Here is a 12,506-nt window from a genome sequence, read left to right on the forward strand (position 1 = left end):
TAACATAGTATTTTATTACAGAATTTCACAATTTTCAGTATCTAAGCATAAAGATAGAAGGTACTGAAATTGATTTGCATCTTTGAGACAAGATGATTTTCTAATACCTACCTCTACTACAATGCTAAGTCAAAACAATTTTTTTAATAAAATTTTAGCTGTCCCAGAGATCATCAATTCTGATGCAATATTTGGCATGCTACTAAGTAACTGGGTGTTGAAATCCTACTTCCTTTAACTTTTCTTTCATAGAAGGAAAATAGGGACTGTGCATATCAAAAATCAGCGTCTCTAGGAAGTTGAGGGTTTGGGACAGTCTTCTTGGACACTCAACTCCAAATACATGGAAGGCAGCTATGAGAGCAGCCAAGGCCGTAACACAGTCGTCTACCCTTGTGAGCTTCTCTTTTTCTAAATACAAAGAAAATTCGCAGACATCAACGTTGAAAGGATTCTTGACTTCTAACACGGGTGTGGAAACTTGCACCTGAAACAATAGATAATAGAGTCACCACTCTGTGATGTGGATAATAGCCAAATAATATAAGCTGCCTCAATTTAATCGTGATATTACAGTAAATGAGCTTGGTGTAGTGCAGCATATTTGTAAATATGACAAAACCATTCTTCAAAAGAGACCACCACCCTGTTTTCAAATAAATTCTATGAAGATGTAATGTCAAACTCAATGTCAAAGCCAGTGGTCACTGACATACTGCATACCTTCTCATTCACAATGACAAAAAGGCTGGGATCATCCCCAAAAACATCTGGTAGGAGCAAACATGTGGCTGTCATCTTCATATCTGCCAAAACAAACATGCTTAAAGTCCAAGGAAAAATAAGATTTTGCCAACTATTAGCAAAAGCCAGTCTTAAAATGTGGGTTTTTTTTTTTTAAAACATTTGCATCTATAAAGAATAAACCAGTCTTCTTGTATCAGTGTTTCACAACCGTTTAACCAAACATTTGCCTTCTAATAAACATCCAGATCTCATGTTCTGCCCTCCAGGTCATGGCCAGGAGAAGATCAGAGTCCTGTACTCTCTGTCCATCAGCCAGGAAGATTTTAGCATGCTTTACCTTGTGATTTGTATTATGACATTAACAGGTAACTAGTTCCCTAAATATAATTTTACAGTATCAAGTGTACTTTTAATTCTATACCTCAGCTCGTCCTATTTGAGAACATTTTTTCATCCTGCATGTTGTTTCACTGAATTACTTATTTCCAATACAGAGCTTTTCTAATTATCCCGACTTACACAGATAACTAAGACCAGATTGCCCCACCCCCAGGTTTACTAACGTTTCAACATGTCTTCATTTGTGTGCTGTTTCATTTTTTCTTGCAATGCAATATTGATTGGATTATCCACCACTGAAAAAGAAGTCAGTATATTTTCTGAATAGGATTCCAGAATGTGCTTTGTTTTCTTATAAATATCTGTTCTCGTAAGAAGTTGGAATTCTCTGAACATCTAGGAAAAAGAAGAAAAAGACCGCAAGAAAAGCTAATGTATAAAATGTAAGGGAGTAAATAACTCTTTAGGATTATATTAAGCTTTGAATGCTAGATTGTTTGTTTATTTATTTATTCTGGTTTTTTTCCTATTTTTATCTATTTTTTATTATGTTAGTCACCATACAGTAGTACATCATTAGTTTTTGATGTAATACTCCATGATTCATTGTTTGTGTGTAACACCCAGTGTTCCATGCAGTACGTGCCCTCTTTAATACCCATCACCAGGCTAACCCATCCCCCAACCCCCTCCCTTCTGAAACCCTGTTTGTTTCCCAGAGTCCATAGTCCCTCATGGTTCATATCCCCCTCTGATTTTCCCCCCTTCATTTTTCCCTTCCTTCTCCTAATGTCCTCCATGCTGTTCCTTATGTTCCACAAATAAGTGAAACCATATGATAATTGACTTTCTCTGCTTGACTTATTTCACTTAGCATAATCCCCTCCAGTTCCATCCATGTCAATGCAAATGGTGGGTATTCATCGTTTCTGATGGCTGAGTAATAGTCCACTGTATATATGGACCACATCTTCTTTATCCACTCATCTGTTGAAGGGCATCTCGGCTCCTTCCACAGTTTGGCTATTGTGGACATTGCTACTATGAACATTGGGGTTCATGTGGCCCTTCTTTCCACTACGTCTGTATCTTTGGGGTAAATACCCAGGAGTGCAATTGCTGGGTCATAGGGTAGCTCTATTTTTAACTTTTTGAGGAACCTCCACACTGTTTTCCAAAGTGGCTGTACCAACTTGCATTCCCACCAGTAGTGTAAGAGTGTTCCCCTTTCTCCACATCCTCTTCAACATTTGTTGTTTCTTGCCTTGTCAATTTTTGCCATTCTAACTGGTGTAAGGTGGTATCTCAATGTGGTTTTGATTTAAATTTCTCTGAGGGCTAATCATGTTGAACATTTTTTCATGTGTTTGTTAGCCATTCATGGATCTTCTTTGGACAAGTGTCTGTTCATGTCTTCTGCCCATTTTTTGACTTGATTATTTGTTTTTTTGGGTGTTGAGTTTGAGAAGTTCTTTATAGATCTTGGATACCAGCCCTTTATCTGTAGTGTCATTTGGAAATACCTTCTCCCATTCCGTGGCTTGCCTCTTCATTTTGTTGACTGTTTCCTTTGCTGTGCCAAAGCTTTTTATCTTGACGAAGTCCCAAAAGTTCATTTTTGCTTTTGTTGACCTTGCCTTTGGAGACATGTCTTGAAAGAAGTTGCTGTGGCCAGTGTCAAAGAGGTTACTGCCTATGTTGTCCTCTAAGATTTTTGATGGATTCCTGTCTCACGTTGAGGTCTTTCATCCACTTAGAGTTTATCTTTGTGTATGGTGTAAGAGAATGGTTAAGTGTCATTCTTCTGTATATAGCTGTCCAATTTTCCCACCACCATTTATTGAAAAGACTGTCTTTTTTCCATTGCATATTTTTTCCTGCTTTGTTGAAGATTAGTTGACCAGAGAGTTGAGGGTCCATATATGGGCTCTCTATTCTGTTCCATTGATCTATGTGTCTGTTTTTGTGCCAGTAGCATGCTGTCTTGGTGATCACAGCTTTGTAATTAGCTTGAAATCAAGCAACGTGATGCCCCCAGCTTTGTTTTTCTTTTTCAACATTTCCTTGGTGATTCAGGGTCTTTTCTGGTTCCATACAAATTTTAGGATTGTTTGTTGCAGCACTTTGAAAAATGCCATTGGTATTTTGATCGAGATGGCGTTGAAAGTATAGATTGTTCTGGGCAGCATAGACATTTTAACAATGTTTATTCTTCTGATCCATGACCATGGAATGTTTTTCCATCTTTGTGTGTCTTCTTCAATTTCTTTCATAAGTGTTCTGTAGTTTCTAGAGTGTAGATCCGTTACCTCTTTGGTTAGGTTTATTCCAAGATATCTTATGATTTTTGGTGCAATTGTAAATGGAATTGATTCCTTAATTCCTCTTTCTACAGTTACATTGTTAGTGTATAGGAAAGCAACTGATTTCTGTGCACCGACTTTGTATCCTGCCACATTACTGAATAGCCGTATGACTTCTAGTAATTTGGGGGTGGAGTCTTCTGGGTTTTCCACATAAAGTATCATGAATGCTAGTTTAAAATATGTATGAGTAGCTTTAGTGGAGAAGTAAAGACTTAAAGACAGAGGAGGAAAAAAGAATGAAAGCCTGAAATGAATAGGATAAATAAGATAAATAATGGACATAGCAAACTTATATACCCATATAAATAAAACTTTGCATGCAGACTCAACTAAATGAGGGTTCCTATATATATATATATGCATGCATATTTTGGCTATTTGGTTACCAGCCAAGATTCTAGGACCTCGTATTTCTTTAGGCAATGTGCAACAAGGGGCAAAATAAGAAAACAGATTTTAGGAAGCAAACCTTTAAAAATACCTAACCATAGCATTCTAAAGGGAAAGAGGAGAGCTTTAGAGACAAAACTAAGTGGTGAGAAACAAAGGTAGGAGATCTGACTACAAAGTAAAAGCAAAACCAGTTTACGTGTATGGGAACCCCTTTACTCAAAACCACCTTTTCCTGCCACTGCCCAAGTTCTCCCCCTCTGTGAATTCCATCACCACTGCAGCCTCCCCACTTTTTTTTTAATTAAACATTTTTAAAATTTAAATTCAATTAATTAACACATAATGTATTACTGGTTTCAGGGGTACAGGTCTGTGATTCACAGTCTTATACCCAGTGCTCATTACATTACATGCCCTCCTTAATGTCCATCACCCAGTTACTCCATCCCCCCACCCTCCTCCCCTCCAGCAACCCTCAGTTTCCTATAATTAAGAGTCTCTTATGGTTTGTCTCCCTCTCTGTTTTCATCTTGTTTTATTTTTTCCTCTCTTCCCCAATGATCCTGTTTTGTTTCTTAAATTCCAAATATCAGTAAGATCATATAATTGTCTTTCACTGATTGACTTATTTTGCTTAGCATAATACCCTCTAGTTCCATCCATGTTGTTGCAAGTGGCAAGATTTCATTTTTTAATGGCTGCGTAATATTCCATTGTATGTATGTACCACATCTTCTTTATCCATTCATCCATCAGTGGACATCTGGGCTCTTTCCATAGTTTGGCTATTGTGGACATTACTGCTATAAACATTAGGGTGCAGGTGCCCCTTTCGATCACTACATTTGTATCTTTGGGGTAAATACCCAGTAGTACAGTTGCTGGATCATAGGCTAACTCTATTTTTAACTTTTTGAGGAACCTCCATACTGTTTTCCCAGAGTGGCTGCACTAGTTTGCATCCCCACCAACAGTGTAGGAGGGTTCCTCTTCCTCTACATCCTCGCCAACATCTGTTATTTCCTGACTTCTTCATTTTAGCCATTCTGACTAGTGTGAGGTGGTATTTCATTGTGGTTTTGATTTGTATTTCCCTGATGTCGAGTGATGTTGAACATTTTTTCATGTGTCTATTGGCCATTTGGATGACTTCTTTGGAAAAAGGTCTGTTCATGTCTTCTGCCCCTTTCTTGATTGGATTATTTGTTTTTTGGGTATTGAGTTTGATAAATTCTTTACAGATTTTGGATATTAGCCCTTTATCTGATATGTCATTTGAAAGATCTTTTCCCATTCTTTCGGTTGTCTTTTGGTTTTGTTGACTATTTCCTTTGCTGTGCAAAAGGAAGTTCCAATAGTTCATTTTTGCCTTTGTTTCCCTTGCCTTTCTCCCCACTTTTTTTTGACAGAGTGGCATTATAAGACAATTTATTATCACTCATACTGGTAGGAATCAAAGTAATCATCACTTTCCCTAAAACTCTGTAAAGAACAGTTGCATACTACCCACTGGGTCTCATCGTTTCTTGAACATTTTGGTAGATCATCAGTTGCCCAAAGATTAGGTCCAAAAGTAGTTATCAGAAAACTGGAACGCACATTCTCATAAAGGCATGGCAGCTTTCTTACTAGGCAACCTTCAGTGGACCACTAATCTAGGATCATGGGGAACATGGTAAGACCAGTGAATTCCATGTATCATCACTGTGGGGCATCTCAACAAAGAAATGGGATGGATATATATATGTGTGTGTATATCTGTATACACACACACCAAATTGAAATTCAATTTGAAAGTAACATTTACTGAAATGAAAACATCACTGAATAGGGAATTGCATATGGGAAATACAAAGAAAAATTTCATGAACTTGAAGATAGAGCAATAGAAGTTAATCTGAATAACAACAACAACAAAAAAAGACAATTAAGATTAGTAACCTGTGGGACAAAACCTGGAGTGTGGAGAGAGGAGCTTTTCTGTGGCTGATCATTCAGAATGGCTAGGAGTTTGGCTGTATGGGGTTTGGGGAAGGTGGCACAAATAAGTAAATACATTGAGGATAATGGGTGCCAGGTTTCTTGCTGGTAAAGAGAGTTGGAATGTATGGAAATGGGGTCAGTTAGAATAAGCCCTCTGGTTTGGGTTGGAATTGAAGGTATAAATGTGACCTCATGGTTTTTAATACTTATGCATGGATATATGAACAGATACAGATTGTGTGTGTGTATGTGTGTGTGTGTGCGCACACGCACACCTATACAAAGATATATCCTGGCTTTATTCTGTGAGAAATTGTAGAGTAATAACACCTCTGTAGCAATGAGCATACCTAGGGCTAAAATCTTAGTCTCTAAATATCGTTCTCATTTTCTGTTTAAAGAATGTGTTTTGAGGGGAGGAGGGTGATGAGTACAGGTGGTGATGAAGGATCCATGTAGACTCTTTGGTACAGTGTCCCAAACTGGCTCCTTCTTTTCTTCCACACCTGTGCCCACAAGCTCCCTAGGCTCATAGGGCTTCACAATGGTAGTAGCAATAAGTGGTGGGAGTAGTTTCGAGTAGGGGCAGCTGTCCTGCTATAGGGATTGGTTGTTAGCTGGGTGTTTGTAAGTAAGGTCGAGCTTGCTTTTATTTTGGGAAGCACAACAAGGGTTTTATAAATTGTAAATCCCAGCTGGCTGTACCAGGCTTAGTTACAGAGGTACTTCCTGAAGAAAGCTAAAACGTTCAATTCTTTTGTTTAAAATAGATAGACTACTTTAGTCAGTAAGTAGCACCGTCATTACAAAAACCATATCCCAATCCGTATTTTGGATATAAAGGGTGAAATGCCTTGGGGAATTGGACAAAAAGAGACTTAAGACAAAGCATGAGAGACACACTGTTAGGTCTAAAATCTGCTCTCCACCCCCCACTCAGACTTATTCTCATCTATGGTTCTTTGAAAGGCTGCTGAACCATAGCTTATCTATTTTAATCACTAAACCTGTGCAGGCTACACTCCCATGAAGACCCCTAAGGCTGCAACATCAGTGTCCAGACAGCCTTACCAACTGCTATGGACTGAATGTTTATGTCCCCCCAAAATTCATATGTTAAACCTAATGCTCAATGTGATGGTATTACAAAAGAGACCCCAAACAGCTACATTGCCCCTTCAGCCATGTGAAGTGACAGCTAGAGAGCACCATTCATGAACCAAAAAGCAGACTGTCATACCAAATCTGCCAGTGTCTTGATCTTGGACTTCCCCACCCCCAGAACCGTTGAGGAATAAATTTCTGTTGTTTATAAGCCACACAGTCTATGGTATTTTTGTTATAGCAGTCCAGACAAAGACACCAACCATTCACCAACTCATTCAGCATTCAAAAAAATCAACATTCCGTTTGTATTGCATGCACAATATTCTGCAAGGCCCTTGGAGAACTACTAACATGTTTAAAATATGCTCCTTACACTTACGGAGTTTATAGGCTATCAGTTTGACAAGGTTTTGCTTTAAAACAATATATTGTAGGTGTGTCAATTTGGCATACTCTTCTTCTAATAGCCAAAGCCTCCTGGCTATAGCTGTTCCTAGCAACCCAAATATGAAGAGAAAGCAACGAACAACTAAGGTAGTGTTGCTGAGAGATGAGTATATAAAATAATCCACGTGAAGCACTCAAAATATGCTTCCTACATAGTAAGCAGATGTTTGTTATAGACATGATTTTGAAAATGAAATATACAGGCAAGTTCTTTTTTCATTTGTTGGAGGAAGAATAACATGGAAAACTTTAAATTTTTAAAAATTTTTTTAAAGATTTTATTCATTTGAGACAGAGAGATACAGAAAGAGCATGAGCAGGAAGAGATGCAAAGGGAGTGGGAGAAGCAGGCTCCCTGCTGAGCCAGGAGCCCAATGTGGGGCTTGATCCCAGGACCATGGGATCATGACCTGAGTTGAAAGCAGATGTTTAACCACCTAAGCCACCCAGGCGCCCAACATGTAAAACTTTTTATTTTCAAAATAGTTGATTGCAAACACAGAATTCTTCCATGAAATGTGTTCTCAGGTAAAAACTTTGATGAATCTTTCATTATGTGCTACAACTAACATTACACTAAAATTGTAATAGGAACCCTTTAATGGCCACCTTAAGTAAACTAAATTGAAGGGTATTTGATTTACCTATTAAACTTCATATATTCCAAGACCACTTTATGAAGTAATTTGGGATCATAAAGGAAATAGATTTTGAGTAATGCCGCATACTAAGAGTTCCTTAGTAAACTATCTTGATTGTCTAAATGCATGCAAAGGGAAAATGTTTCATACTGTCAAAATACCCCTAAGTAGTGGTCCCCCCCAGCCTCCCCAATATGTTCAATGACAGGGAAATCTTTAAATCTGAAGGCAGGCAGTGCATGTTATTAGAATATGCTTCCAGAAATTCTTACCAAATGGTCCTAGTTGTAGCCTGTGGAGCCTCACACATCCTACTGAGATTCACACCCACCATTTGCTACCTAGTGCTGTTACACTCCAAAGGAAAAGAAAAAAAAATCAATTTGGACATTAAAATCAGAGAATATTATAAGCAAATAAAGATACCTGATAAGGGCACTTCAAGAAAGGAAACATTTTAAGAATGTCCTTCAGAGGTGTTCTGCCAATCAACTTTCTTCTTATTTCCAAAGTCTGACTCATCCTCTTATCAATTTCTTTCCAGTCCTTTTCTGTTTTCATATATTCTTGCTGGAACCAGATAATGTGTTCATCTGCCTCAGAATCTAAACAAACAGTTTCTTCCTGCAAAATATTTTTGAAATATCAATATGTTTCATTTTTCAAGTTGCAGTTTAATACTTCGTGAGAACTTGAATCACAGGCTGTTATTGCAGACTCTTAATGCACTCCTAAGGTGAGTGTTACCACGTGTGATTACACCTGGCCTTGACTGTGGTTAACAAATGGACAGTCTTTAACAAATCAGATAGTTCATTACTTACTATCATTACTTATAATCTGTTCTCTTGACAGATGCAAGAGTTACTTCAAATTCTACATACTCTGTTGGTGGAAACCTAGATTATCTAGAAGGTTCACACTTAACAGGAATGTTTTTTATTTCTACTCATTTAAATATTAAAAGAGATAAAGAGGGCGCCTGGGTGGTTCAGGTGGTTGGGCGTCTGCCTTCGGCTCGGGTTGTGGTCCCAGGGTCCTGGGATCGAGTCCCGCATCAGGCTCCCTGCTCCTTGGGAGCCTGCTTCTCCCTCTGCTTCTCTCTCTCTCTCTCTCTCATGAATAAATAAATAAAATCTTTAAAAAAAAGATTTAAAAGAGATAAAGAGGTTTTAAATTAAGGTTTTGTCATTTCTACTCTTTATATTTTTCCTTTTTAAATGCCTTTGTGTAGCTGCACTACTATGCCATAAAATCCAAATGCAAAATAATAACAGTGGGTATTTTGTGATACTAAATCATCAAACTGTCAATTATATTTACTATAAATTTGAGTACATTGGGTGGGGTTGGATGGCTAGGAAATATCTCACATACCCTTTCTAAAAAACCAAGACACTCAGTTTGAGGAGCAAAAAAAAAAGTTTCTAGAAAAATTTGTTGAGGGGCAGTCAGACAACAAAAAGAAATAAAAGGCATCCAAATCGGCAAAGAAGTCAAACTTTCACTACTGCAGATGACATGATACTCTATGCAGAAAATCTGAAAGACTCCACCAGAAATTTGCTAGAACTAATATATGAGTTCAGCAAAGTCACAGGATATAAAATCAACATAGAGAAATCTGTTGCATTTCTATATACCAATAATGAAGCAGCAGAAAAAGAAATCAGGGAATCAGTCCCATTTGCAGTTGCACCAAGAACAATAAGATACTAGGAATAAACATAATCAAAGAGGTAAAAGATCTGTACTCTGAAACCTTAGAACACTTATGAAGGAAATTGAAGAGCATACAAAGAAATGGAAAAACAGTCCACGATCATAGATTGGAAGAACAAACATTGTTAAACTGCCTATACTACCCAAAGCAATCTATACATTTAATGCAATCCTTATCAAAATACCACCAGCATTTTTCACAGAACTAGAACAAACAATCCTAAAATTTGTAAGAACAAACAATCCTGAAAAAGAAAACCAAAGCTGGAGGCATCATGATTCTGGATTTCAAGCTATATTACAAGGCTGTAGTCATCAAGACAGTATGGTATTGACACAAAAACAGACAAATAGATAAATGGGGCAGAATAGAAAACCCAGAAATGGACCCACAACTATATGGTCAACTAATTTTTAACAATGTGGGAAAGAATATCCAATGGAAAAAAGATGGTCCTTCAACAAATGGTATTGGGAAAACTGGACAGCAACATGCAGAAGAATGAAACTGGACCACTTTCTTACACCATACACAAAAGTAAATTCAAAATGGATGAAAGATCTAAATGTGAGAGAGGAAACTATCAAAATCCAAGAGGACAACATAGGCAGCAACCTCTTTGACCTATGCCATAGCAACTTCTTACTAGACACGTTGCCGGAGTCAAGGGAAACACAAGCAAAAATGAACTATTGGGACTTCATCAAGATTAAAAAAAATTTCTGTACAGTGAAGGAAACAATCAACAAAACTAAAAGGCAGCTTACACAATGGGAGAAGATACTTGCAAATGACATATCTGATAAAGGATTAGTATCCAAAATCTATAAAGAACTTACCAAACTCAACACCCAAAAAACAAATAACCCAGTTAAGAAATGGGCAGAAGACATGAATAGACACTTTTACAAAGAAGACATCCAGATGGCTAACAGACACATGAAAAGATGCTCAACATCACTCATCATAAAGGAAATACTTTTCATACTGAAATCTGATTTTTTTTTTAATTTTATTTTAGAGAACATGAGCAGAGGGAATGGCAGAGGGAGAGGCAGAGAGAGAAAGGGAGAGAAACAGACTCCCCGCTGAACTGGGAGCCCGATGCAGGGCTCGATCCCACAACCCCAAGATCATGACCTGAGCCAAAATCAAGAGTTGGATGCTCAACAGACGAGCCACCCAGGCACCCCTGAAATCTGAATTTTAGGGCCACTGTGATAGATTTAGACCCAAAAGAAATAGGTTTTGAGAATTTTGACATATTAACAGTTCTATAATTAACCTGGATTATCTAAATATGTGTAAATATCATATACTGCATTATCCAATTAAAGTTCTTTTAAATGACCACATTTGAAATAATGCAGAAAAAAATCTGTATAAAATTCAACATCCCTTTAAAATTAAAGAAAAAATCTTTCATCAAAATAAAAGGAGGAATTTCTGAAACTTATAAAGTTATCTACCAAAAACTTAGAGCTAACATTTTTAATGTTGAAATTTTAAAAGAATTTTTCTTAAAATGAGAAACAAGAAAATGATGCTCTGCTATACTCTTATTCAGCCTTTTACTAGAGATCCTAGCCAGAGTAGTAAGATAAGAAAGAGAAACAAAAGGAATGAAAATTGGAAAGACAGAAACTGTTCATAGATGATGATGTGATTTGATTATTTAAGAGAAAACTCAAAATGATGTACATATAATTTATTAGAGTTTGTGAGAGAGTTTTACAAAGCAACTGAATATAAGATAAATATACAAATTTGCTAACAAACAGAATATGTAATTTTTTACAGTTTCAACAAAAAGTGTAAAGCACCTGGGACTATAACTAATAAAAGATGTGTAAGACCTTTATGGAGAAAATTATAAAATTATTAGAAAATACTAACAAGACAAATTAATAGATAGACCTACCATGTTCTCTGTTAGAAAAACTCAGTATCGTAAGGAAGTCACCTTTCTCCAAATAGAGATATAGATTCAATAATATTTTTATCAAAATCTAAAATCTACCAAAACCCAAAAATTAATGTTTTAAGAAATCAACAAGCTGATTCTGAAATTCTCATGAAAGATTAAAAAGCCCAAGAATAACCAAGGCACTTTAAAAAATAACAGGTAGTGATGGAAACTGGAAACTATCAAGACATTTTACAACTATGTAGAGAAGGAAAGTTGATATTCATGCAGGGATAGATAACATTACTAGGGCAACACGGTAGAGCTTCTAGACACAGATCTCTGGAAAGAACAGAGATGATATCACAAATGCCTGGGAAAGAGGACTGTTTTATAAAAGGTACAGAAAACTGTCTATCCATATGGGAAAAAAAAGAAGAAAACAGATCTATACCACACACCTTATACAAAAGTAAGTTACATGTGGCTTAAGAACTTAAATGTTAAGGCAGAACTTTAAATTTTAAAAATGTATATAAATAATTCTTATCATTTCAAGGTAGGAAAGAAGTTCCTAAAAGTACTAATCATAAGAGAAATGATTAACAAATCTAACTACATTAAAATTACGAACTTTTGGTCAAAAGATTTCATTAAAAAAATTCAAAAGTTAAGGCACCAACTAGGAGAGATATTTACAATGATACAACTGGTGGAGTAGAATACAGAATATATAAAGAATTCTTATAAATAAATAAGAAAAAGGGCAACCTCAGAAAAATAGGTAAAAGACATGATGGCATTTTACAGTGAGGGAAACTTGAGTATTTCATAAGCATGAAAGATGATAAACC

General features: G+C 36.6%; 1 protein-coding gene across 3 annotated transcripts in view; it reads right to left on the reverse strand.

Moving 5' to 3' along the window:
- SAMD3 (sterile alpha motif domain containing 3) overlaps positions 1-12,506 on the reverse strand; it is a 50,320-nt gene continuing 37,814 nt past the window's right edge. For 2 of the 3 annotated variants that reach the window (XM_025865418.2, XM_025865417.2), the window contains 4 exons: positions 8,450-8,647; positions 1,311-1,482; positions 724-806; positions 1-487 (listed from right to left, as the gene is read on the reverse strand). In XM_025865418.2, coding sequence (XP_025721203.1) covers positions 203-487; positions 724-806; positions 1,311-1,482; positions 8,450-8,647 — 738 coding nt within the window. In that variant the 3' untranslated portion in view covers positions 1-202. The remainder of the gene's footprint in view (positions 488-723; positions 807-1,310; positions 1,483-8,449; positions 8,648-12,506) is intronic. The other variant, XM_025865423.2, reaches the window with a different exon arrangement.

The sequence above is a fragment of the Callorhinus ursinus genome, unplaced genomic scaffold (genome assembly GCF_003265705.2).
Source record: "Callorhinus ursinus isolate GAN/ISIS: 27379988/994484 unplaced genomic scaffold, GSC_fseal_2.0 scaffold6, whole genome shotgun sequence".
NCBI classification, from domain to species: domain Eukaryota; kingdom Metazoa; phylum Chordata; class Mammalia; order Carnivora; family Otariidae; genus Callorhinus; species Callorhinus ursinus.